At 46.9% G+C, this 27168-nt stretch overlaps 3 protein-coding genes across 3 annotated transcripts; all 3 read left to right on the forward strand.

The window, feature by feature from the left end:
• Positions 1–261: 261 nt before the first annotated feature.
• LOC121838246 (cuticle protein 16.8-like) lies at positions 262–1749 on the forward strand. Its single transcript, XM_042294352.1, has 3 exons — positions 262–288; positions 381–434; positions 1268–1749. The coding sequence occupies exons 1-3, from the start codon at positions 277–279 to the stop codon at positions 1631–1633; spliced, it is 432 nt and encodes a 143-aa protein (XP_042150286.1). The 5' UTR covers positions 262–276; the 3' UTR covers positions 1634–1749.
• Positions 1750–6631: 4882 nt separating this feature from the next.
• On the forward strand, positions 6632–8255 carry LOC121838245 (skin secretory protein xP2-like). Its single transcript, XM_042294351.1, has 3 exons — positions 6632–6669; positions 6776–6826; positions 7194–8255. The coding sequence occupies exons 1-3, from the start codon at positions 6658–6660 to the stop codon at positions 8208–8210; spliced, it is 1080 nt and encodes a 359-aa protein (XP_042150285.1). The 5' UTR covers positions 6632–6657; the 3' UTR covers positions 8211–8255.
• Positions 8256–12979: 4724 nt separating this feature from the next.
• Positions 12980–14242, forward strand: LOC121838247 (cuticle protein 16.8-like). Its single transcript, XM_042294353.1, has 3 exons — positions 12980–13008; positions 13097–13150; positions 13779–14242. Exons 1-3 carry the CDS (start codon positions 12997–12999, stop codon positions 14127–14129), a joined length of 417 nt encoding a protein of 138 aa, XP_042150287.1. The 5' UTR covers positions 12980–12996; the 3' UTR covers positions 14130–14242.
• The last annotated feature ends 12926 nt before the right edge of the window (positions 14243–27168 follow it).

Consider the following 27168-nt stretch of genomic DNA (forward strand, 5'->3'; position numbering starts at 1 on the left):
GCGGAGCGATAACATCAAAACCGCAAGGATTTACAGTTATTGGTAGACCAATCTTTTTTTCTAATTAACCATCTATAAACGGCTTTTTTTATGTGGTTTTGCTTCCCAACCCCCTGGAAACGTCAGCTAAGAACATACTTTTTTTCTTACATAGATTAGCTAAAGAGATTTCCAGTAGCCGAGCCGCTCTGGAATTCACTCCGACCGTATATAAGGAGAGGATGGCTAGCTAGGCAGCATCATTTCCACTTTACCACAAGAGGAACAAGCTTCACCATGTTCTCTAAGGTATCGACGATTTTTGCATCTGGAGGTCTCTCACTATCATGAATCGTATCGAATCATGCGAATTTCGCTAACTGAGCTCTCTTTTACTTTAGGTTCTCGTGTGCTGCCTTTTCGCTTTCGCGGCATCTCAGGTGGTTGTTGAGCACGTAAGTATATTGACACACACACACAAAAAAAAATTCATTGAAAATCATTTTATTTTTGATTTCGAACGCTGATCTGTCAAAGAAATTTATTTTCGCCACGTTTAATTATCAATACTAATATCCCGCAGTCTTAAAATGTTTGCATTTGTTAGAGCACATTTCAAGATGATGAAATATTTGTAAGTGGACGCAAGACAAAACGTTTCCGTAAACTAGAAGTAAACACTCGAGTGCAAAGTTACATCGGAGACGTAGATCGAAAGGCCGGTTCCGTGTGAAATCACTTTATTAGCGTAACTGCAGATAATGCCCATTTAGGATTAAATATTAATAAGCATGGGATTAACACGTCACCAACCAACAGGTTTCCAAGATACCCCAAAAGGCACTCTACACTCTTTGGTCCAGTTTCCCATGAGTGCTTGGTATATATGAATATGTGAGTTAGGTGGCCCGGAACGTATTTCTAGATGTTTCTGCTCTTATACCCCATAGGTTTGATTACAGTGGTTAAATTTTGAATATTTCATTATTCTTTACAGCGTTTTGATATCGCCCTCACCTTGCAATACACACGTCGGCATTAGCGAATTCAGGCGACTACTTTGATTACATACTCAAAGCACCCTAAGCAAAACCCCGAATATGACTGAGCACAATTTAAATACAAACACAAAAAAACGAGGGTGCAACCAAACAACTTACCCTATAATGAGCCCCTTTACCCCAGTAACTGATACACTCGCCATTATTCCCATTTAAAACTTCTCGCGTAGCCTTGAGTGTTTCGAACCCTTCCCTAACTGCTTTTTGTGTGCCTTTTTCTTACTTAGCACGCACCCCAGCCATACAGCTTCGGCTACGACAACGTCGACGAGTTCGGCACCCGCCTGACCCGCCAGGAGACCGGAGATGTGAACAACAACAAGGTCGGCTCGTACGGCTACGTGGACGCTAGCGGCGTTGCCCGCACCGTTAACTACGTCGCCGACGCCTTTGGCTACCGCGCCACCGTTCAGACCAACGAGCCAGGCACCAAGACCTCCGAGCCAGCCGATGCCCCCACCTTCTCTTCCTCTGTTGAGGTCCACGCCCCGACTGTTGTCAAGGCCGTCCACCCAGCCCCAGTAGCGGTCAGCGCCGTCCACCCTGCTCCAGTCGTGTACGGCCGTCATGTCGCTCCAGTTGTCCATGTCTAGGATTGGATTTTTACGACCTGCATGATATGTTTGATCTACGTGGCCGAAAGGCTGCGCAATATCAGCTGCTGATAGATAACATATAGAAGAGAAATAAAGATGTATAGGTGACAAGACTGGACTTGTTTTCTTTTTCAGATCCTCATCCGTCAGTTCGGTTTTCTATCAATTTCGCACAAATGCGTACAAATAGGTATTCGTTTTAGCTAAGTTCCTTTAGCCTTTCTATTGCACCTTCGCACAATAGAAAGGCGGAAAATTCCGACAGTAATTGATGCCTACATTTGTGTATTTTTGACTGCTCTAGTTTTAAACCACTCACTGCGCAATAGTCAATATTACTTACAACGGTGCGTGCGCGCTGATTCGACGAATAAAAATAGTGAATAAGATACATATTTTTCTTTAATTCGTGTGATAAATTTTTTATAGATTATTGTGTGTCTAAGAAACATATCTGTGGCATAGTCATCATCCCTAATGTTGAATGGGCTACCCCAGGCAAACTAAAGTTTCCCCCTGCCAAACTGAGAACTCAGCTTTAGAAAATTATTAAATATTTATTTTAAATAAATTTTGCAGAACTTAAAAATATAATAAAATATGCCTGCAAATATTTGATGTTAGCCTCCGAAAATCAGTAGCCTTTTTTTGAGAAACTGCAGAGGCCCGCAAAAAGAATATATTTGAAAGTTTGAAACTACTTATTTAACAATTTATTTGTTTTCGGAAGTCTGAATGCGGCCCCTCCCAACGGCTCCTGTGGATCGATTTGTGGAATGCGCAGTCGTCCTGTCATTCTCAGAACAAAGGGAATTCTAATGTCAACTAAGAGGAGCAGTACGTTGCATGCTACATAGTGATGTAACCTCTGAATTTCTTGAAACATTATTTTGCCACACAGTTCAGGTCCTTAGTGAATACATCAATATGTGCAACTATAGATTATAAAGGCGCATGCACACTTAAGAAATAAAAAAATCATTTTTGCCGACATTCTTCCTCAAAACGTTTACGACGGTTTTGCTCTTTAAAATTATTTACGCGTTTTTGTCCAGGGAGAAACAGACGACATTCGATATTTTTTCCTCCAGGAGCCATTCTTAATTAATGTAAGTTCCATTCCGCGACTTGCAAATTTAACCATCCCAGTTGTAATGACTATGCGAAGGTTATTGCATAACCTTCATGGAATGTGTCATAAAAGATCGTATATATTCGAATTTAAGAGCAAAGTTGTATATCTTTGTAAATGCTGAATTCGTTGCCAGGCCATTGGCTCAACCTAGCTATACTCGTGGGAAGTGGCTGCTAAGCACGTTGGACTCACTCAATTCAGATGTTTAATGCATCTCAATATGCTGATATCTGCTTAAGTATTTACTGAACGGAAACATAGCCTGTAACAGTTGTAAAAACTTCCTCCAACAGCCTCTGGCTTCACAAGCGATTTAATCTGAGCAGCTCGTCATAGCGGTTGCACGATCAGTCCAGAGAAAAAAAAAATTGTGCGTGCCCGGGCCTCTGATGGCACGAGATCCTCCTTTTCCTCGCAGGTCTTTTCTCCCAGTCGCGAGATGCTGTTATGTTTAACAACAGTCAATTGCAACAACGGCCTATAACTAGAAGCAATACACTTTAAAGGAGAGCATCCACCAGAACGATAAAATAAGGACGCAGCCTCAATAAAACGTGTACTTTTATTACTTCGAGTCTAAAGTGGTACGTGAAAATATTATCAGAAAAGAAGCACATTGGAAATCGCACGCTAGCTAATGATATTCCAATCCATACTCTCAACATTATTTTAACTCGCTTGTCCTCCCATGCCCTCTACACAGCGCACGGCTGACCCACCGTTTATATCATGTCCCGGCTATGGTAAAGACGAGTATAACGTGAGCGGTGAAATACACGTGCAGGAACTTTAAGTAGTTATTTTTCTGAATCACTGTATAAACCTTCAAATCTAGGATGCAGTAAAAGGAGGTGAGGTCCTGTCAAAAGTTGATTCTGGAATCGGGGATATTTACTGTTTAGAGGCAGTCTGTCGAATAAATATTATAGATATATTAGAGTGCAGCTCTTAGGCGCCCAATTCCGGCTTGAGCGGCGTCGCCGTCGGCGTCGGCGTCGGCGTCGGCGTCGCCGTCGGCGTAACCGCGCGGTGCATTATGGGAAATGTCCCATAATGCACCGCGCGAGCCCCCCACCGGGGTCACGTGACCTCGTGGGGGGCACGTGACCCCCCCCCCGAGGTCACGTGACCCCCCGAAGTCATGTGACTCCCCTGAGGTCAAGTGACCCCCTCCTCGAGGTCACACAGACCCCCGAAGTCACGTGACCCCCCGAGGTCACGTGACCCCCGCCGATGTCGCGTGCCCCCCCCCCCCGATGACGTCATTGTCACTGATGACGTCACCGGCATCCACATCGTCATCGTCATCATCACTGATGACGTCATTAGTGACGTCACTGATGACGTCACCGGCATCCACATCGTCATCGTCATCATCAGTGACGTCACTGATGTCGTTGCCGACATCCGCACTGTCATCGTCATCATCACTGATGACGTCATCAGTGACGTCACTGATGTCGTCACCGGCATCCGCATCGTCATCATCACCGATGACGTCATCAGTGACGTCACTGATGACGTCACCGACATTCGCATCGTCATCGTCATCATCATTGGTGAAGTCATCAGTGACGTCACTAACGACGTCATCGGTATCCGCATCGTCATCATCACTGGTGAAGTCATCAGTGACGTCACTAACGACGTCATCGGTATCCGCATCGTCATAGTCACTAATGATGTCATCAGTGACGTTAGTGATGACATCATCGGCATTGGGGGTCACCTGACCCCCCAAGGTCACGTGACCCCCCCCTGGTCAGTTGAAACCCCCCCAGCACCCTTCCCTCCTCCTCCTCAAGAGCTGCGCTCTAATTCGGCATTACAGGGAAAACGGCTTTCACTTTTTTTTTCACCTTAAACTAATATCATAATTAGAAAAAAGCGTTCCCCAATGCGCTATTAACAGCTTCTCACATGCCCTCTAGGAATGAATACTGTGCAGTATATAGAATTAAATAATCGAAGATAAAAGCTACGACTCACGTTAAAGTAGTCGCTTGCAAATTTTAATAACTCTAAAAAAGATTCCTTTGTCACTGGAACATTAAATAAGAACCAATGTATGGAAGCAAAGGACTTAAAACAGGATACGTTGCCCGCAAAAGACGTTTAGGATCACTTAACTTTCTATTTCAGAGGTTCACTCGGCCAAGTGGGATCGGACACATTATATGCAGCTGTTACTTCCTTCTTGCTTTAATTAAGTCTTGAAGAATGTTGATAGAAATCAGGTCGATGATGGTTGTAACAACAGAATCCAACTGAATGTTCGCCCGTTCTTTATTAAAAACAATGTGTCTCTTAATTTGCGGCTAACTTTCCTCTAGGCGGCAGGAAATGCTTTTGTTTTTCCAAACTGCCCATGACAAAAAAAGTCCAAGGAGATAGGTGTGGCGAGGAAAACAAAAACGTTTTGCTGTTTCATACGTGTTTGGGGTAAAGATACTGAGCAAGGAGACAGACTCAGGAAAATCTCGTCTCGCCATCATAAATTGAAGTGGATCCCAAATGGGTATCACCATAAGCAATTCGGAACACGTACGCGAGCCGATAGTCGCACGGAAATGGGTAAACATAGCGGATAATTAATATGACATGCACCACTGGAGATGTCGACCTTTTCGTCTCTATGACCTTAAAAAATAACAGCGAATCTCAAAGCACGTTCGACGTGGCAAGCATTGAGATGAGATGGGCGTTGACGGTGTAAGAGGACCGTGTGAGAATAGTGTAATCACGGAATTTCGCTTTATGTTTAGGTTAGCTAAACTAGTATAGCTCACTCTTTCAAACACAAGGAGCACAAAAGGTTCCGCAATCAATGTGATAAACTGTGCTCGCTCTACGCGTAAACAGGGGGGCAGCAATGATAATTTTAGACTCACCGGTGTTTCAGCAATTTTAATAGAGAGTTTAAGTACATTGTGTATAGGACCAAACGAGAGCGCTCTGTTTTTGCGTTGTGTGTTGCACGTTCCACATGTGCGTAGTCGCCATGCTCCAACCAAAGACGCAGTTTGCGCTCCGCGCATGCGCAGTGTGAAACACACAGCGCTAACGCAAACTCACAGTGATTGCGTTTTCGCCCAAACGCAATACTGAAACTCACAAATGCTGGTGGTGAAGGATAACACGATCAATAAATCAATAAATAAGACAACTCCAACCGCAGCGTCAAAAAAATGTAACGTTAAACATTTTAAACACGCGAACTCATTGTTGCTCATATTTTGATTTGTCATGGTCTCTACTGAAAGAATAAACAAGGGGTACTTTTCTTATGATTTTATGTGTTATCATCTTCAACAGTGCTTCGTTGGGTCAGCCAAGTTCTGCCACAGTCATCAGTAATAAATCGTACATTATAATCAGCTTTAGCACACACGCACACCCCCTCCTCAAAGAAGCTATCTCTAAAGAAACTGCAAACTAATTACGCTCTTTCCTAAAACTAACTCTGACAAATTTTGTTTAGCTTTTGAGAGAGATCTTTAATATGATGTATATTTTGTGTACTAAACAAACCAAACCCCTTTACCAAATAAGTAAATACCAGCATCAGAACAGCGTCTAACATTGGAATGTCACCTTTTTTTACTGTTTCCAATCCCAAAATAACACGTTCAGTTTCTGACGTTACAGCCACGGCAATGTGTACGCTTCTCCGTCTCTCCACATTCCTTCTTCGTCAAGGTATTCACGTTTTAAAGCTACGTCGCGGTAAGCACGCCAGTTGTTTTTCCCCGTGGTGCTTGCTTTGACGAGATTGGCAGCGTTTTGCTGGGCGTAACTGGAATTTACCGACACCAGTATAAAAGACGCTCCGCTCAGAATCGAGCACAACTTCAATTTGTTTTCAGCTAGACAAACCGTCTTCACCATGTTCACTAAGGTGCTGTGGTTGTCTTTGAGAATATACTTTTTTCGCTTGATGGATTTACTCACTGTTCTTTTTTGCAATCTTTCATTTTCACTAACACTGGACTTCCTTGTTTCAGGTTCTTGCATGCTGTATTTTTGCCATCGTGGCATCCCAGGCAGTTCAGGAGGTGAGTAAATTAAAATAGCTCGTCATCAGAATTGTATTATTCCGTTTAGTTTAATTGCAAATATAAGTAATCAATGCGTTTAGGAGTGACTGCGAGCTATTCTCTTGTTGCATAAGAAATATATTTTAATACGAAATAACTTGTGTCTTTCAGGACACCTAGTTTTATTTCTGAATCTATGAAGACACTTCTTTTCTCTCCTATCAAGATATAACGGTTGGCTTCTGTGTTGCCTAACATTCTGGCTGAAGAAAATACGAAATATAAGTACAAAAGCACAATAAGCCAAAAAAACAGAACATTCACACCACATAATATTTAAAAAAAAACACGAACGCTCATCTTAACTGTGCTGTGTCTTCTCTAGGAAAAGCCTGTGCGGATACCCCAGCCGTACAGTTACAGCTTCGACAACACCGACGACTTCGGCACCCGGCTGACCCGTCAGGAGACCGGCGATGAAAACAACGGCAAGGTCGGCTCCTACAGCTACGTCGACCCAAACGGCGTTACACGCACTGTCAAGTACGTCGCCGACCAGGACGGTTTTCGTGTAAAGATCGAGACCAACGAGCCAGGAACCAGAACCTCCAGCCCTGCCAACGCCCCATACGAATCGTCCTGGGTGGCTCCCCCCAACCCAGCCCCAGAAAGGACGGCAGAGAGGATCCCAGCGTCAGCTAAGCCCGCATACCAGTCTCCGGTGCCCGTCCAAGCCCTCCAGAACGCTCGCCAATCCCCAGCTTCCGTCCAGTACTCACGACCAGCACCAGAGTCTGTCCAGTACGCCCGGCAGGCTCCAGCCTCTGTGCAGTACCCTCAACAAGCCCCAGCGTCTGTCCAATACGCCCGTCCAGCCCCAGTTGCCGTTCAGACCGGTCGCCCAGCCCCAGAGGCCGTCCAGTACGCGCGCCAAGCTCCAGCTGGCGTACAGTACTCTCGTCCAGCCCCAACTCCAGTCCAGTACGCTCGCCCGGCTCCAGAAGCCGTTCAGTACACTCGTCCATCTCCACCACCCGTCCAGTACGCGCGTCCAGCTCCAGAGTCTGTGCAATACGCTCGTCAGGCTCCAGCGTCCATTCAGTACGCTCAGCCAGCCCCAGCTGCTGTTCAGTACTCCCGACCAGCTCCAGCGCCCGTTCAGTACTCCCATCCAGCTCCAGCGACCGTTCAAGCCGCGCGCGCCGGACCCGAGGCCGCTCGCCGAGTTCCCATCAGTGTGGACGAAGCTCACGCTGCCCTCGCCGCAGCAATGAGCAGAGCGACGGGTGGACAGGCTCCCCTGGCTTACAACGCCTCACCTCTCGACTACGCCAGTCGGGCGTCTCCCTCCCAAAATCGCGCCCCAGTTGGCTATGACCTGGGCCGTCCACAGAGTTCCTAAGTCATTAACACCATAGAATTAAAATAATATATATATGAATCCACATTTGTTGTTCTTGTGCCTTTATATATATATCCAGAATAAGACAGGTTTTCTTATTTATAGAGGGTGTTTGTTTTTAAGTGTTGCTGATATGATTAAAAAAAAAAAAAAACCTGAGAACACCATTTACCCGTTGCGTGCAGGTGAGATTTACGGCCAGAAGACATAGCACAGGGTGAAAATCGCAACGTTCAGTCGGCTATTTAAGTTTAATTTGATAATTAATTTTTTAATTAGGGAAACTATAAATGATTCAAATTATAAACTTGCTGAGCATTATCGAAAACCACTAAATTAACTCTTTTTAGGAAGATATAAGAGAGGGGCAGGATTTTACGGCGTTATAAGAAGACGCTCAAATTGGACGTGTTTCTGTTTCAGTTTCTTTTCTGAGCGCATTTTCGCGCCCGAGGTCCTCTTCCCGGTGCTTGCGGCGCGAAGCCACCCCATGCCTCTCTCGTTGGATGGGGGGAAGTAGGGCGCACGTGTGTTGCTCGTCTCTTCCACTGGGGAGCAGCACAGAGATGCGCTCCGGTAAGAAACCAAAACCTAGAAACGCGTCCAAAGGAGACATTTTTACGGAACGCCGTAAAATGCTGCCCTAGCGTTATATACTTCTAAAAAGAGTCGATCTAGTGGTTTTTGCTGACGCTCAGTAAGTTTCTAAAGGGAACGATTTGTATAATTTCACTAATTAAAGAGTTCATTAACAAACATTACTTATTTAGCCGACTGATCACTACGATAATCTCCCTATACTAAGTCCCCCTGGCCATGTAACTCACCTGCACAATGGACATAAGAATAGCTTTCATGGCTTTTTTTTAAACAAATCTGTAAATCTTAAAAAAAAGAAACTGTATAAGAGACGTCTGTTGAGTATGGTCTCTGACCGCCTAAGAAATACCCTCATAGGCTATTGCATAATCTATGCACTTGACACCACATCGAACATATTTGACAGACATCTCGAGTCCACATAAAGTACAGCACCCAACAAACTCACCGGGGTGCGAAAGCGTGGGAAGATCGGTATAGTATGCTTCATTTTGCGAGTGGATTTAATTGTACAGGATGGCACTAGCTGACCTTCCGCCGTAAAACGAGCCGGAAACATTGACTCCCGCAGATAGAGAGCTCGAACTTTCACTGAGTGGGTACTGAGCAGGTCCGTTTACCACTGAAAATGTTAAAACGTATTTCTCTTCCTGAAAAAAAAAAAAAAAAAATGAGAGCCGCACATTTGCCGAAGTCAACGTTGGGAGCATTAGCATACGACCGAGTTAGTGACGCTATTTACTTGTGGCGCCATCTGCCGATAGGCAAAAGAAGCACACGACAGACTCCATTGTCTGCTCGCTGCGTCTATCGGGAGATGGTACCACGAGCAAATATTTTCGCCAACTTGGTCGCCTGCGAACGCGCGCTGAGTTGACATTGGGAAGTTTGTTGCTCTTATTTTTAAAGAAAGGGAACCCCACTTTGAAATTTCACACGGTAAAACTGACCTGCTCATTGTCTCTTCGGTGAAAGCTTATGCTTTCTTTGAGAAGGCGCCGATTTTTCCCGTTCAATTTGCAGCGGAAGGTCCACTTCTGCGCAGTATATATGAAAGTGAATAAAACGTTTCTCAGCAGGATTCAGGGTAAATGATCTAAAATTTCCTACTTTTGTTTATGGCGATGTTATGAGTGTATTCACCTCGAATTAACCTCCCAAACTAGAATATTTGCAGAACCTTCCCGATGTTTCAAGAAAGATCTATCCACTATGTGCCTTGAGGGTAGATAAATAAATAAAAGGCAATAAAGATTTAGGTTTCTAAGAAGAGTTGGACGTTGTTCTTCTATATACAAGAATATATATTTCGCCTTTTAAAAGAATACATAATCACGAACATTAATACTATACCATAATGTAGTGAGAAGAAAACTGGGCCCCCCTTTCTTTATTTTGTTTTCGTTCTACTAAAAAAGAAAACTTCTGCAGCCTTTTGCGGCATGTTTCGTAATATCGTATGAAAGAGCCATGCGACGTAAATTATACACGTTTGTATATAAAGAGTACGCAGGTCAGTTTGATATTTGGCCATGGTTGTATACCATACTTCCAGTGTCACATGACACACAACGAGCATTGTTTTCTTCGAACTGTTCATTCTATTTATTTATTTAAGAAACGTCTAAATGTGAAATATTTAAATTGTCGTTAATAATTTCACATTTAGAGATCTCTTAAATAAAAAGATCTGGCGCACAGCGCGGACATTCATTTTAAATATTTTATGCGCGCAGGACATGTATACGCTAAATGTAAATATCTCGAACCACTTCAAATGTGAAGTTCGAAGATAATACTACGTAATTGTGAGATGTTTCTAGTTCTGGGTCTTAAGTATGGCGTTGTGTGATATGGGTTGAATTGGTATGCAAAACCTTTTTCACTCGGCCAAGGACCATTCTGTGTCAAATCAGAATAGTATGCTTTTATGGAAGTGTAGGCCTTACAGGGGCCCTGCAATCGTATTTAAGCGTCTAACTTTTTCGCGTTTTCCCCATCTCTTGGGGTTCGGGCAAGCTAGAGGGCACGGAGAGAGTTACTAAATGGCGGTGCGTCATATTCTAACCGGACGACGCGGAAACAAACCTCCTCCACCTACGGGGGCAACCCGCAGGTCCGAAACCGCGCGACATGTGAAGTCTTTTGGTCCTGGGCTTACTACTGGTCAGAGCCGCTAAAAGCTTCTATTTAGTCGAAACACAAAATATAAGTGGCGCGAACCGTTTATTAAAGTAGTTCTTGTTCAGTATTTTAGATCAGAAAAGAAACAAATGCAGTTTATAAAGTACGGAAACAAGAAATGACCCGTCGCCTTTGGCGAGCAGATTTGGCTTGCGGTTTGGCCGTCCGGCGGTATGGCAGCGCATAGTGGCTCCCGTTCTGAACTGATCTTTACTCCGCGTTTGATGTCGCTTGTGGCCAATGAAATTTCATGCCGAATTAGTGTTTTATTGCGCAGCAAATGCAATGCGAGCCGTCCTGGCTGCCCGCTTCATACAGCCTATCCAACTCGTGCTTTAGTGGCGCCCTCTCGAGTCGTCGACACGGAGTACGGCAGCCGTGAGCGCGCGCTGAGGTCACTACCCCTCCTCTAGTTCACGGCCACTCAAGCAACCAAGGACGTCATGAAGGAGGTTATTTTTTTATTGTTTTTGTAATTTGAATTTTCCTATAACTTTTAAAATAAGGCGAATTTTGGCTATTTGTTCCTAGCAGATAGAGTGAAAATTATTTTAAGAGCAAATACATGTACTTTAAAATTAATTCGAGCATTATAATCAACGCCTAAAATTGAAGATACACGTGGCCATTTGTATTTTTTAGTTAATTAGGGCAACATTAAAAGTGTGCTACAAGTTGGAAAGCTTCCATATAGAAATATTAGAAGATGCGTGTGCTACAGTTTTAAACGCATCATGATCATATGCTGCAAAAGGAGGAAGACGATCACATGGGACAAAGGTTCATTAAATGGCAATGTTAACTGAATACGGGGGAGCAACCTCGGCAGAAATTCGAACCCGTAGGATCGAGACACATCCACGCAATATTTTGTTTCGGACTCATTCAAGCAGCTCAAAAGGATGACGAGCCACACGAGGACAATCAGATTGGCTACGATGCGATTCTGATAGTACGGTCCCAGACCGGTGTAGAATTAGTATTTTCTGATTTGGCATTGCCATTGTTTTATCAAATTAAGCGTGTATTACATAGTGCTCCGCTTGACAATATCCACCCATTTTAACATACAGATGTGGCCAAGGGCTTCGTTATAAGTTTGTCAGGAATATTAAAACATATTTGACAATTTACTTTTGAAGTGAGACATAGCCCTCTAGACCTCGTCATTACAAAACTGTCTGGCGTTGATCGCAGTCTTAATTATCTAATGCTGTTAAAATGGCACTGTAAAACAAAAAATGGTTGCACCTCAAGTGCATTCGGGATGGAGTGAAGCTGTCAACATAATAACTTGCGTTTGATCGGTACTGTACGATATTTTCCGGAATCTCAAAAGCACGTAATGTAAAAGTTGCCAATAAAATAACTTCCACTAAACTTCAGTAGCGCCTGAACGTCTGTGAAAGTTATAATGTTCAATTATTGTAGTATGGACATTAAATTCCAAACTCATCAAAGCTGGTGAAGAGTAAACTCAGAACTCTGATTAAAGAGAATGGAATTGTCCTTCTTTTAGTGACACCACACATTGTACTCGAACTATTCATCTCCACCAAACCAGTAATGCTGTGAAAAAAAAACAACTGAAAATGCTCATTTCGAAAAAAAGTAATGGCATTTTTGAGCGGTAATGCGAAGCCGTGAGAGCTCGTTAGAGCAAGGTCACTGTTCAAATTCACAGCCTCTCAAGCACTTAACTTGTGAGATGCTATAAAATACTCGTAGTACATTCATCTCAATGCCATCACGCCACGCCTAGATGCTAATCATCTGGCTACAGCTACGTAGAGTGTCGCCACATTCCTTTCCTGGAAAAAACAGATTCACATCCCCAGGTCCACGCTGGCAGTCAAAGCTGTTTCTTTTTCATTTTATGGTTGCTTGATTAGATTGATGCTTCTCAGGACTGCGTGTGTTGCACCGCGCCGAGTATATAAGGAAAAGCAGATGAGCAGTGCACTATCAATTCCACTTCTCACCAAGAGGAACTGCCTTCACCATGTTCTCCAAGGTGCAAACAAGTTCTTGCGATTCCGTGCACTCTTTTCGGGTTTCGTTGTTGTGTCGCTCACTGTCATTCTTATGTATATCTGTTTCAGGTTCTTGTGTGCTGCCTTTTCGCCTACGTGGCTTCCCAGGTCGTCGTTGAACCGGCAAGTATAAATTGCATCAACGGCAGAGATGGTTGCAGGCCTGGCAAAATAGATTATGAGACACAGGAACAACCTATTGTTTACTGATGATAATTCGCTCTAAAACATGTATCACCGATATAAAATTATATACTTCGATATATCTTTCTGAGAACACCGCCGATGAAGATTATGGCAGTAGAAAGGGTGCTTCATATTAGAAGTAACATAAACGGCTGACTTCATAGTTTGTTCATTACCACTCCAACGTCATTATTAAAAGTGTATTCGCGTAACGAATCCACACGTTGATTTTATTCTATAAACTTTGCCCAGATGTTCACAATAATCATATTTAACAGTGAAAAAGGGTTAATAAAATATAAACAAGATAATAAAAACAATTTTTTCTACGGTGACTAACAGTTAGAGAAACGGAGGGTGTGTCGAATTCCGAGTAACTTATTTTGATACGCAGCGAGTGAGATTTCTGCACCAGCTGAAAAGAATACCGAAGAGAGAATAAGAATGCAAGAAGCGTAAACATAAAAAGAAACGTCCTGCGTATCTTAGACTATTCGTGGCTTTGCAAAGAATGAACTCAAAAACCTTAAATTTATTTGTCTAATTATCCTAATATTTTGCGCAGGTCCCCGCACCCCAGCCATATAGCTTCGGCTACGACAACGTCGATGAGTTCGGCACCCGTATGACCCGCCAGGAGACCGGAGACGTGAACAACAACAAGGTTGGCTCCTACGGCTACGTCGACGCTCACGGCGTTGCCCGCACCGTCAACTACGTCGCCGACGCCTTCGGTTTCCGTGCCAGCGTCCAGACCAACGAGCCAGGCACCAAGACCTCTGAGCCAGCCGATGCCCCCACGTACTCTTCCTCCGTCGAGGTCCCGGCCCCAACCGTGGTCAAGGCCGTGCACGCTACTCCAGTGGCCGCTCCATTCGTGTATGGCCGTCACGCCGCTCCCGTCGTCTACGCCTAGGTTTTGACTCTAGCTAGCTTCATAGAACATTCATCCTAGAGCCACCTACTTTGTCGCCCCATAAGATCTTTGTCGACATGGTGATATCTATTAAAGCTATATCTAAAAGTGTATCCATGCAGTTTGCCCCTTTTTTCTGCCAGTTCTGTACGTACTTTATCCTTTATGGTGATTCGCCTCATCCAAATGTTTTTCGAATTATAACCGTAGCGATCGACATTCTTGCTGCCTTAGTGTCGGGATACAATTTGATTCGTATATCTAAGAAGGCTGCGGGATCGCTTAAAATGTCATGTGCCCCCCTAGCATAGCCATTCCTCGCAGTCCTCCGTCTGAGGACCGAGAGTGGCAAGTGAAGCACGTGCGTTCAGCTGAGCCAATACCTTTTAGGAAAAAAATCATGCGAAAGAGGTCATCATTAGTGAATAAATGGTATTGACTGTGCAGAGTATAAAGAGGGCTACCGCAGCAAGAAACGAGCAGGGGCCGCAGGAGCCCCTGACCTTCACGTACGAGAGGTTGCGCGTAATTGCCTTTCACATGTATTTTAATGTACATCTCCTACAACTTTTCTACAAAAGCAAAGCTCGCTAAAGCCGATAGATTAAAAGTAAACCATCCAAAACCTACCTTTCCAGAACGCCACAGCCGCCGCCGTCAATCGAAATACACTTTGTACGGTCGTTTATTTTTTTTGGTCTAATTGTATCCTGAGATTCGTAATTTTGACAAGATCTTTCTGTTGTTCGCCGGGATTGGCTGTCTAAAAGTTCTCCGGCAAACTACTCACTAAGTATTTTTTTTTGTTTTGTTTTGTTTTCTTTTTTTACAGCGGAGCTGTTAAGGGCTAGTTTCCTCAGGATCACGTCCGGTACTAAACAAATCTCGACACAACAACCTGGTTGCCGCCGTCGCTCATAGATGAAGGTAACTGTCCAGAGTGTTGTGCTTGCCGGTTGTCTGCTTGCCGCCGTCGCTCATAGACCGCGGCAACCTTTCCAGCCTCGGCAACCAGACATCTTGTTGCTGCCGTCGCTCATATAGATGGCGGCAACATTTCTTCGGAGGAAGAAGAGCGGGAACGGAACGAGCGGCGATGTGCGCAGCGGCACGAATGGTTCCGCAACCGCCGCGAGGCCGCTATCGCCTAAACTTCCACTGCGTCGAGCGCTTCAGATTGCCGTGCGAAAAAAGAGCAGATTGCTCGCTTGGAAAGCCACCGCCGAGAATACAAGCTACAGCTCCGCTGCACTTCCTTCTTCACCATAGTGGAAAGGCTGGAAGTTCTTAGAGTGCAGCACACGAACTAAGTTCTGAAGAAGGTTATAATTTTGTTTTCTTGTTATCATAGTAGAACCCTTGTTGTGACAGGCCTTGGCCAAGACCTCGCCCTTCCTTTGCTTTACCCTTCTTTTTTCCCAGGCGAAGTTGAGCCGGACTCTTTTTCTGGCTGGGATTAAGTTGGCCCGAGGTAGGAGTCAGTCGACGCAGGAACCGGGAAGGGATTACCGGATGAAGATTCCGGGTGACGGCGCGCCAGCTGCGAGACCTTCGTGAGGGTGCGCTCGGTTCGGATTATTCTCTGACGCTACTTGCGGATAATCTGGCCAATCCCTCTCCTGAGCCACAACGCCGCCTAATGGAGGGATCATCACTATCACGGTAGAGCTCGTCTCCTGGGCTGACAGCGGACCCTTTGTCGTCGCCTCTTCGGCGCGGCTTATAGAGGGCGAGGATATTTCGGTGCCGGAATGTGAAGTCCGACCACCACTGCAGTCTGTACGTGTGTGTGTGTGTGCATGCACGGGGGATGAGGGGGTGGGGCCTGGACATGGACGCTATCTGGCAGTTCGGCCACCATTGGCTGCCAACCACCTGGGGCCCTAACAGCGACCCTATAAAGGGACCAAACAAGGGTCGCAAAGTGTGCTCTCAGACGATGTAGATACTTCTGTATATGTGTAATTCACCAGTCTTTTGTGAGAGACCCTCCCGTCTCCTGATGTCCCTGCCGGGAGTCGGCCTGTGGTTCCGGTCCGGGCTACCAGAGGCTGCCTGTAGAGCTCCTCGGTTCCAACAACTGGTGGAAGCGCTGGGACGACGCGCCTGCTCATGATTCCTGATACGGATGAGTGCTTTGCAATTTTCCCTTGGTTTGCCAGACCTTTTACTCAGTGTTAGGTGGACGCGTGTAGGTTTGCCATTTTTGACTTTAAAAAAGCGAAGTTCAAGCTCACTGAGTTAGATGGGCAAGGGAGATTGCCGCACTCTGGACCATGGATGTCTATAAGCTACGCATTCCTGAGTTTGTGGCGCTATGCGAGGTACTTGGCATAAGTGTGGGGCAGCCAAAGTGAAGGAAGCCGATCATGGAGCTACTTCGCGAGAAGGAAGTGTCCGACGTGGAGCTTCAGGAAGCTTGGGAGCTGATTCGGGAACAGGACGAAAGATCGAAGGAGGAACGCGAGCGCAAGACGCGAGCTCACCAATTAGAACTTAAAACGTTACAGGTACAGCAGGCAAAAATTGATGCTGAGTGTTCAAGTCATCCTGGATCGGGTGTGCGGCTAGCGGGCATTCAAGATTAAGGAATTAATGCAGCCGCACAAACTAGGAGAAGACATTAGTCTTTTCTTGGTCAACTTCAAGAGAAGCTGCGAGCGAGCAAGTTTCGCACGCGAAGATTGGCCTCAGTATTTGTTGACGCTGTTGCCCTGTGAGATGGCTGACGTTGTTGCACGGTTAAGTGGAAGGAGGCCGAGAGCTATGAAAGCTCGAATTCGACATTTCTTAAGAAATACTGTCTTAGGACAAACGCGTTCCGTAGCTTTCCGCACGGCGACTAAGAAAGGTATAGAGTCATTTTCCGAGTTGGCGTACACCCTGAGGGCTAACCTGGTAATATTGTTAAAGAGCTCGGAAGTGTGCGGGATCATAATAAGGTGATCGAGTGCCTTGCGGTGGAGCAGTTTTTACGAGGTATTCCGGAGAACGTCAGCTTGTGGGTCGAAGATGAAGACCCAGAAATGAACCTACAGAAGGTGACATATCCCGCGGAGGAGTACTCCATGCTTAGGGGTCCAGAAGAAGACAAATGGGGTCAAACGCGCTCATGGCGAGATGGCCAGAAGGAGCTTCCATCGGTAAAGAAGAACTCGGGAAAGGAAGAGGAAACACGGGAAATGTCCTAGATGATAAAAAGACGTAGAAGGAAAGGGAGATGTCGGGAAAAGAAAGGCAGCTATGCTGAAAAGAACGCGCGAGCCTTCGAGGCGGAGAAGTCAGTTCGGGGTTCTCGGTTTCAGAAAAAAGGGCACATCGTGGCCAACTGCCTCGAGAAGGTTGTGTTCATGTATCTTGCAGAGGGTGCCGTCAACCGTACCTTACTGGCTCCGCACATAAAAAATAATGGTTTTGAAGGCAAAGCTTGCATGGTGCTTCGCGACTCGACAGCAATAATGGATGTAGTGCACCCGCCTTACGTCGAGTCAGGCGACTACACCGGCGAGTGCGCCTGGATAAGGCAACTCGTAGAGAAACACAGCGTCTGCCTTCTGATTGCGAAAATCTGTAACGAGAGGCCTTTCAGCGGACTCATCACTGAGGCAGCAGTCTCGAAGAGCTTGCCTCAACACTCCGTACTTGTTCTCAAACAAGTCGGGTAGTGTTGGGAAGAGTTTCGCGGAGGGGACAGTAAGGGCACTAACGCGATCCCACGCGAGAAAACTCTCATTAAGGCTAAGATAAAAACCGAACGAAGAGGAGGAGGGTCGGTCCGAGGCGCGCGAAGAGCTGGTCGACGGAGAACCTGCAGGCGCGGCACATCAAGAGGACTTGCGGTCGGAGGATGCCACGAGGAGTGCCCCACCCAACCAGCAGCAGATTTCAGCGGACCACGAGGAAGGGAAGGGTTTTCTTTCGCCATTCTCTCCAAGACTGGACACGCTTCGTACCCTTGACCTACATGCACTGATCGCAGAGAAAAACCGTGATGCCACTCTCAAGGCATTGCCGGACGGTTACAAGGAAGAGGTGGCGCGCAAGGATATTTCGTTCCACAGAAAGTCAGGTTGGCTGTGCCGAAAGTATCGAGACCAGGGCCGGGACTTTGAAGAGTTGGTCATTCCGCTTAGATTTAGAGAGGACCTTCTCCGGGCTGGCTCACAAGAACTGCTGATCGGGGCATTTGGTATTCCGGAAGACCAAGGCAAGGCTGATGAAAGAATACAATACTACTAGCACGAATGCTGGAAGGATGTTGCAGTTTGTGCGATCGTGTAACGACTGCCAGCGCATAAGGAAGTCATCCGACAAGCACAAGGCTCAGATGCGCTTGGTTCCCATCATCACAGAGCAGTTTCGGAGGCAATTATTAACATCGTCGGCCCGCTTCCCGTTACGCAGTCGGGATATCACTACATCTTGACAGCAGTGTACCCTGCAACGAAGTTCCCCGAGATCATCCCTCTCAAGGAGGTGAACTCCACGAGCGTAGTAAACACGCTGCTTTCCATTTTTTCTCGAGACGGATTTCCCCTTCACATTCAGTGTGGTAATGGAAGCGTCTTCACAACAGCCCTAACTACGACGTTTTTTTTGGAAAGTGTGGAATCAAATTTATTCACAGCTCCATCTGCCATCCACAATCTAACAGGGTAGAAAGGATGCACGGGGTGCTGAGGAAAGTAATGAGAGCTTTGTGTTTTCAGCACCAAGCAGACTGGGAAGCTTCTATTCCGGCGGCTATATTTGTGCTCCGTTCAGCACCTGACGAGTTCATGGGCTTCAGTCCTGCGGAGCTCATGTACGGACGAACGCTGCGGTCTCCTCTAGGACTCCTACGCGACGAGAAGATCAAAGTGAGGACCCAACCGTCGTACAGTACGTTCTAAATCTCTTGCAGCGACTAAGTGAGGTAAAGTTAGTGGTCGGTAAAGCTATGAAGAGGGCGCAGGAGAGCTCAAGAGCACTTTACGCTAGATCCGCCAAGCCAAGATCATTTTAGGTGAACAACCGAGTCATGTTATTGATAACTTCAAGGAAGAACTAACTCGACGTTCACTGGAAGGGCCCGGCGGTTGTCCTGCAGAAACTAACGAACGTTAAGTATACAGTGAAGTTAGAGGGCAAGAGACGGGCTGTAAAGGTGTATCACTGCAACCCCAAGAAAGCGCAAAGGAAGCGGGAGGGTAGTGTGAACCTAACACTGAACGCACCCGGGAAGATTCCTCCAGAGATTCCCTCTCTGGGTACTGACACCAATCTGAAGGCCGAACAGCTGCTAAAGAAAACCGAAGGAACAGATGACGAGTGATTTGAGAGTTCCAGGATGTTTTCTTCGATAAGCCAGGGAGGACAACACTGACCACGCATGACATCGAGCTGAGATGCGTTCAGGCGATTCACGCAAGGCCCTACCGGTTCTCTCCGCGCGAGAGAGAGATCATGAAATTCGAAATTGAGTGAATGTTTGAAATAGAGGTCATTAAGAGAAGCGAAAGCGATTATACTTCGATTCTCATCCTCGTGGAAGTGCCGGGTAAATACCCTCGACATTGTATTGCTTACCGGAAACTTAACGCTATTACCCGAGACCAGACTTACCCCCTTCCAAATATCGAAGAGAGAGTGGAGATAGTGAATGAGGCGAGATTAATTTCTACTTTCGACCTGGTAAGAGGCTATTGGCATGTGTCTCTTCCTGAAAGAGCTCGTCGGTATGCAGCCTTTATCTTACCACAGGGATCATTCATCTCCACCGTTCTGAGCTTCGGCTTAAAGAACGCCCCTTTCTGTTTTTCGAGACTCGTGGATTGTGCCCTGACTGGACTGAGCGACTTTCCCCTCCATGCTTAGTACGATATTGCGGTATATTCAGGAACTTAGGGAGAGCATCTCAACCACCTACAACAGGTTTTTATGAGTTACGAGAGGCCGGGCTCATGCACAAAGCAGAGAGATGTCGACTTGGAAAGGCGGAGGTACACTACTTAAGACACATGATTAGCCAGGGACTTCGGCGCCCTTCCAAAATCAAAATTGCGGCCGTGGTGGAGTTCCGACAACCGACAAGAAAAAGGAATATTGGGGCATTTCTGGGTCTAGCTGGGTATTACCAGTACTATAATCAACTTTTCAGACATGGCCAGTCCTTTGACCGACTCTCTTCTTAAGAACGAGACGCAAGAGCTGATCTCGGACGACGCGAAAGGCACCGCCTTTCAAGCCTTGAAAAGGGGTTTGGTTCAAACTCCGGTGCTAAAGGCCCCTCATTATGACCAGACGTTTGTTGTGCAGTGTGAAGCGAGTGACAGGGGGATTGGGGCTGTTTTGTCGCAGGTAGACGAGAGGGTAACGAGCGACCCATTCTCTACATTAGCCGAAAGATCACTGTTCGCGAGGAGGCTTACAGTACCTGAGAGAAGGAGCGCACCTGCCTGGTTTGGGCCGCACAAAAGATGTCTTCTTACCTGGCCGGGGCAATATTTTTCGTGAAAACGGACCACTGCTTCTTTCTTGGTTGCAAAATATGTCCCACAAAAACCGCCGCCTGCTCAGCTGGGGTCTCGTCTGCAGCAGCACGCGTTTGAAGTGAAGTACAACAAGGGATGATAAATGGGAACGCAGATGGCCTAAACCGCTTCTAAGGCGTGAACGAAGTCAATGATCGGACGTTGCAAATTGGCGGAAGTTTTTAGAGTGCAGCTCTTAGGCGCCCGTTTCCGGCTTGAGCGGCGTCGGCGTCGGCGTCGGCGTAACCGCCCGGTGCATTATGGGAAATGTCCCATAACGCACCGCGCGAGCCCCCCCCCGGGGTCACGTGACCGCGAGGGGGGCACGTGACCCCCCGAAGTCACGTGACTCCCCTGAGGTCACGTGACCCCCCCGATGACCGGCATCCGCGTCGTCATCGTCATCATCACTGACGACGTCATCAGTGACGTCACTGATGACGTCACCTGCACCCGCATCGCCATCATCACTGATGACGTCATCAGTGACGTCACTGATGACGTCACCGGCATCCGCATCATCATCATCATCACTGATGACGCCATCAGTGACGTCACTGTTGTCGTCACTGGCATCCTCATCCTCATCGTCATCACCACTGATGACGCCATCAGTGACGTCACTGATGACGCCACCGACATCGTCATCGTCATCATCACTGATCACGTCATCAGTGACGTCACTAATGACGTCATCGGTATCCGCATCGTCATCGTCACGTCACTGATGAAATCATCGGCATTGTCATCGTCATGTGACCCCCAGGCTACGTGACCCTCCAAGGCCACGTGACCGCCCAAGGTCACGTGACCCCCCCCCCCAGTACCCTTCCCTCCTCCTCCTCAAGAGCTGCGCTCTAATTCGGCGTTACAGGGAGTTGTAAACGGCTTTCACTTTTTTTTGTCTGTTCACAATCCTTGGTAATTATCAATTTATTTGGGGATTGTATTTTTATTTCAAAGCACGCTACCATAACATTTGTTGTGTTTTCCTGGTTTAAAGGGAAACTCCACTTCATGTTCTGCTGTGGAAAAACAATGCAACGCTCTTTATTATCATCTAGAGAGACCGCATGTCAAATATTAGAAAGTAATGCCATCTAAAACACCGTTAAACCGGCCAACAAAGACTAAGATGCCCGAAGTCACCAAAATCCGCTAATTTAGCGGGCGACGTGCTGCGCAGCAAACATTGCATTTCCGTTTCCGTTGCTGACGTCCGTTACATACGTTTGTTTTCTTGGTATTTTCTTTTCTAAGCAGCGCCGCCGCCGCTACCGGCGCTACCGGCGCGCTGCGCTGCCTCGGCTCTGGCTTCGGCCCACTGGCTCGCTCTGGCTCCTCTGGCTCGGCGCAGGCAAGCGGGCTGGCCAGCAGGCAGAGAACAGAGAGCCGCGTGCTTTTTTAGGGTTTGCGCCGTGTTGTGTGCGGTTTTGACTGTCTCCGATGCCTGGCGCCTGGGTGTGATGGCCGGTAAAGGGCGGAAAGGCAGGGGCACGCGATGTTGTGTTGCCGCCTGTTCTCACTGCCAGCTGAGCAGCCCGGGAGTTATCTTCCATTCGCTTCCTGCCGACACTGAACGTCGGAAACTGTGGACGGACGCCGTGCACCGATCGGGTTTCGAGAAGCCCCTGTCGCCGACGGCCCGGTTATTGATCTGCTCTGATCATTTCTCGCCGGAGTGCTGTGAGCGAGATTTGCGTTTATTAGCGGACACTGGCTTCTCGACAAAGTACGCGAAGTTGAAGACAGACGCCGTGCCGTCCATCTTCCCTGGCAGAGCACCTTCCGAAGACAGCTCATGCGTGAAACGTCGTCGGACCCGAGTACGTACATTCGTCGGTTACTTAGAGCGTTCTCAGTGCTCTCGAAAACGCCAACACGTTGCATCGTTTCAGCAGAGTGCGAGAGGTGAAGCACGCACTGCGCGCATTGCCGGCAAGATTGGAAACGCAGCTCGCTTTTCATCTCTGGCTTCGCTCGCACTTCTGCTGAAACCGCACCGTCTGGCATGCGTTTTTACCTGTTCTATAAAAACCATGCGCGCTATAATCAGGAAACACAGTGAATATCCTCTTGTGAAACAGCTGTGTAGTTTCAAAATGAGCTATATGGAGAAACTAAAACAGCCAAGTTTTGCTAAAACTGATTGTTTTTAAATGTAAGGAAACTAAAGTGGGTAGGTTTAGCAGCAATACCACTGTAGTACATGAGGCAACTGAACAGGCTCAAGGCTAATCTGTTGAGCAAACAATCGCTTTGGCCTCGTTTTCTCTTGAGGTATTATCGCGGACAATATGAGCTGAAAAAGCGCTCCGGCCGGCGCACGGTACTACCTGCGCCGCCTGTCGCCTTGCTCCGCGCACATGACGCACCCTGAGTACGAGATAAATTCTCACTTGCGCTCGCTGCGCCACTGCGCTCTTCCGGCCGTCTGCAAGCGAGACGGCGGGTGCGACAGCGGGCATGTGTGTGGTAGGGCGGCAGGGGGAACAAAACATTACACTTGTTGTTCCTCTTTTAGAATTGATTAACTTTACTCTATCATGCAGAATCCTGTACAAAAACGCTGACTGGTGAAGAAAAAATACTGAAGTGCCTTAAATTTCAGCTCCGATTATAGTTTTTGAAAGTCACATCAAAAACGTTGGAGGTTGTTCTTCTTTGATTATAGGGGCATGCACAAAGTAGGACATCGTAAAATATAGGCCAAAATCTGTATGCCGGATTTAGTCTGGCTCCAATGTATTGACTGTTTTTTGTGCTTTTTCACTGATCACAGATGTTTAAAAAATGGTAAACATACATGTTACTAAGAAAGTTTTGTAACCTTGATTGGTATGAAAAGGGTCAAAAATATAATTTCTTTATTACAGGGCCCACCTGTTTATTTCAAACAAAACAAGTTGCTGACAAGACACCAGTTTTTTTGTTTACAAATTCATGGTCCTAATAAAGTGGGACAAACAGTCATATATTTTCCCGAAGAAGGAGATGTAAACTTAATCGAAATAAAATTTCCAGACGACAATGTAAGACACAAAATATTATGCGTGGTTAACGGCGTTAAACAGTGTGTCGCAACCGTAGTATCAAGCTTTGTTCCAATCGACAGAAATCCGGTTCAGGGGGTCCTGAGGCATAGTAAAACTCAGAAAATAATTTAATACCGCGTCATTCTCCTTTGACCCGCGACCTCGGCTCTCCTCCTCTCTGGTAAGAAAGCATAGAGCGCGGCCACGAAGTCTGGCTCAGCCCGACGCCACTCCCATTCCCCTCTGATTGCTTTCCACAATTTGTAGGCAGTGGCGCGGTGGAGGGGACGACGTGACATGGCTACCTTGATGCGCCTCCAAATGTTTTCGATGACATTCAGATCGGCTCCTTTTGAGGGCCAAGACAGCTTCGTCAGGCAGCGCTCCTCGAGGAGATACGAGCGTGACAACGCATTTTCCACTTCGGCGCTTCCTTGAAATGCACTGAAATGCACGTTAGCTGAAAACGTAAACATTGGGCTACACGGCACACGCATCGTGATGGTGGTTCCGTCCACGAATATTTTTGCTAGCAGACGGCCGGAAGAGCGCAGCGGCGCAGTGAGCGCAAGTGAGAATTTATCTCGGCCTCAGGGTGCGCCGTGTTTAGGGAGCGATGCGACAGGCGGCGCACGTAGTACCGTGCACAGGTCGGAGCGCTGTTTCAGGTCATATTGTCCGTGATAGTACATTTGAGTCATGAAAACAACAAAAATAACTTCGCACTTGAAACCAAACAAAATATGGTTTTCAAGATCTACAGTTTTACGAAATTTCTTTTATCAAATACGGGATCTACAGGAATTCTCAATAGTTTTATGGCTAAAAAGTTCACACAGAAAATGCATTGAATTTGTACTGTCTATGTTCAAGTTTATTTGAACTGCACTTCTGCACTTCTGCACTTTGAGTTTCATGACCAATTGAAGAGTACTAAATATTGTTTGATTGCGTTCACAGAGTGGAGACCAAGATACAGCTAGGTAACTCAGCAGCACAACCTTGGCACATGATGGTTTGCTGGCAGGCACTACACTGGACGACGCCTCTGACAGAGGCCCAGAAGCGCTGTCGTCGCGAAGTGAACCTGATAGCCTAAACCTGGATCCACTTGGTGTAGAATGCCCAATCCCAGTATGTATTTTAACCTACATTGTTAGTGGTGTTTGGTGTGCCTGCAGATGCTAACACTCGGTGCACCACTCTTACAGGAAAGAGACCGAGCATGCAAGAGCAGCACATTGGCCACGGCAAGGGAAACTCTGCATTTGGATGTGTCGCCCAATGATACCTCCGAAAAAGACCGAAACCATGAGGCATCACATAGTGGACCTTCTGTCGTCCGAATGGGTCCAACTAGAGCAGAATGCCCACTCCTAGTATGTATTTCTGCCTACATTGTTATGTGCTGCGTTTGGTGTTCCTGCTATCACTTGGTTCACCACTCTTACAGGAAAGGAACCGCACATGCAAGAGCAGCACGTTAGCCACAGCAAGGGAAACTTTGCTCTGGATGCGTCGCCCAGTGATGCCTCCGAAAAAGACGGAGCCCACGAGGCGTTGCATAGTGGACCTTCTGTCATCCGAATGGATCCAACTAGAGCAGAATGCCCACTCCTAGTATATATTTCTGCCTACATTGTTATGTGCTGTGTTTGGTGTCCCTGCAATCACTTGGTGCACCACTCTTACAGGAAAGGAACCGCACATGCAAGAGCAGCACGTTAGCCACAGCAAGGGAAACTTTGCGTTGGATGCGTCGCCCAGTGATGCCTCCGAAAAAGACGGAGCCCACGAGGGGTTGCATAGTGGACCTTCTGTCGTCCGAAATGGATCCAACTAGAGCAGAATGCCCACTCCTAGTATGTATTTCTGCCTACATTGTTATGTGCTGTGTTTGGTGTGGCTGCAGATGTTATCACTTGGTGCACCACTCTTACAGGAAAGGGACGGAGCCACTTCAGTGGCGTCGTACGTTGCAAGCTCGAGTGAAATTACGTGCGTGTATGTTATCCGGCCACCCACATGCAGTACATGGGGCCAGACATGTTCAAAAAGGCTAATAAAAGGTGCCTGCACAGTAAGAATTTTGAAGCATGTATCCTAAATATCACGATTTCATCTTCCAGGTACACAGACGGTAAAGTCTTGGTATGTCAGCAAAGGCATACAAACAGAAAAACCTTCGCAAACATCGGTTGAAATTCAGGTGTCGACCACATCCTCCGGTATGTGATGCAGAGTCCTTACATAGGCTTACATTTGAGAGAAGAGATCATAACTGAATTTCATTTGCAATGCACTTTTGTTGCAGATACGTTGCACGTCTGTGTTCGTCTCGAGGACGAGTCCGTTTCGGAGATGGCAGGCCCAAGTCCCCTGGGAGATCAGACCGGTGCCCCAGGACATCTACAAGCAGCAGAAGGAACTCAGGGTGAGCACTTACACGAAATTGGAACAAAACAACGAACAACCGTCTCTATGCTTATTCCTACTGTGTAGCAGAAGCTACCTTCGCACAACACGAGCAGCCACTTCAGCGGTGCTCTACGTCTATTAGTGGCACAGTCCCCAGCTCTTTGGAAGTGGACTTGGACGGCACTGCTCAGACTTCGCAGCCCGAGACCGATCCTGTGGGCACGAGTGATGAGGAGAGCGACTCTGAGGACATGTACAGCGACGCCCTGGACACCAGCTATCGGCCAAATGATTCGATCGACTCAAATGAGAAACTGGATTCTCCAGACACCAGTGCCTGGAACGACTCCGTGAGCTCGGATGATGAAGGACCTGATACGTATGTGCTCACTGTACCTTCTGGAAACCATAATTTTATGCTACAAATAGGATATAGCTTTGATGTTCTGAATTTTGAGTGTAAAGTCCTAAATGATCACCTAACACAGAGGCTCCAGAAGTATATCTGATGCGTGGGGGCAACATCCGGGGGCTCATGTTGCATCGTGTAGTTCACCTCTCTCTCTCTATCTTTATATATATATACCGGGTGATTCAAGGAGACGGCAGGCTATTTAAATCGACCATAGCGTTGCCCACAGATGGTGCATTTTTTTTGTAAAATTTGCAAAGAGCGAACTTACCCGAGGAAAAAGTAAAGAAAGAAAAAAACTTAGCTCTTAGGGAGACGCAGCGACGCCACCGGTCTTCAAACAACACGGCGCCGTTTCGCACGGGACACGAGAGATGGCGCAACGAACGAGCGTACAGCGCCGAGAGCCGGCCTCTTTAGCAGACAATCTTTTCGACTCAAAAGCGGCGCGCGTTCCGCGGGAGGCGACAGTCACAAAAACAAAAACAGGTGCGCTAACAACAAGGAACTTCAGTTCCTTATCTGCTAAATATGCCGGCTCTCGGCGTCGTCTGCTCGTTCGTTGGCGGCAGTTGGCGTTGCGACCGCTTGCGCCATCTCTTGTGTCCCGTGCGAAACGGCGCCGTGTTGTTTGAAGACCGGTGGCGTCGCTGCGTTTCCAT

This window comes from Ixodes scapularis, unplaced genomic scaffold (genome assembly GCF_016920785.2).
Source record: "Ixodes scapularis isolate PalLabHiFi unplaced genomic scaffold, ASM1692078v2 PGA_scaffold5__190_contigs__length_132052651, whole genome shotgun sequence".
In the NCBI taxonomy this organism is placed as follows: domain Eukaryota; kingdom Metazoa; phylum Arthropoda; class Arachnida; order Ixodida; family Ixodidae; genus Ixodes; species Ixodes scapularis.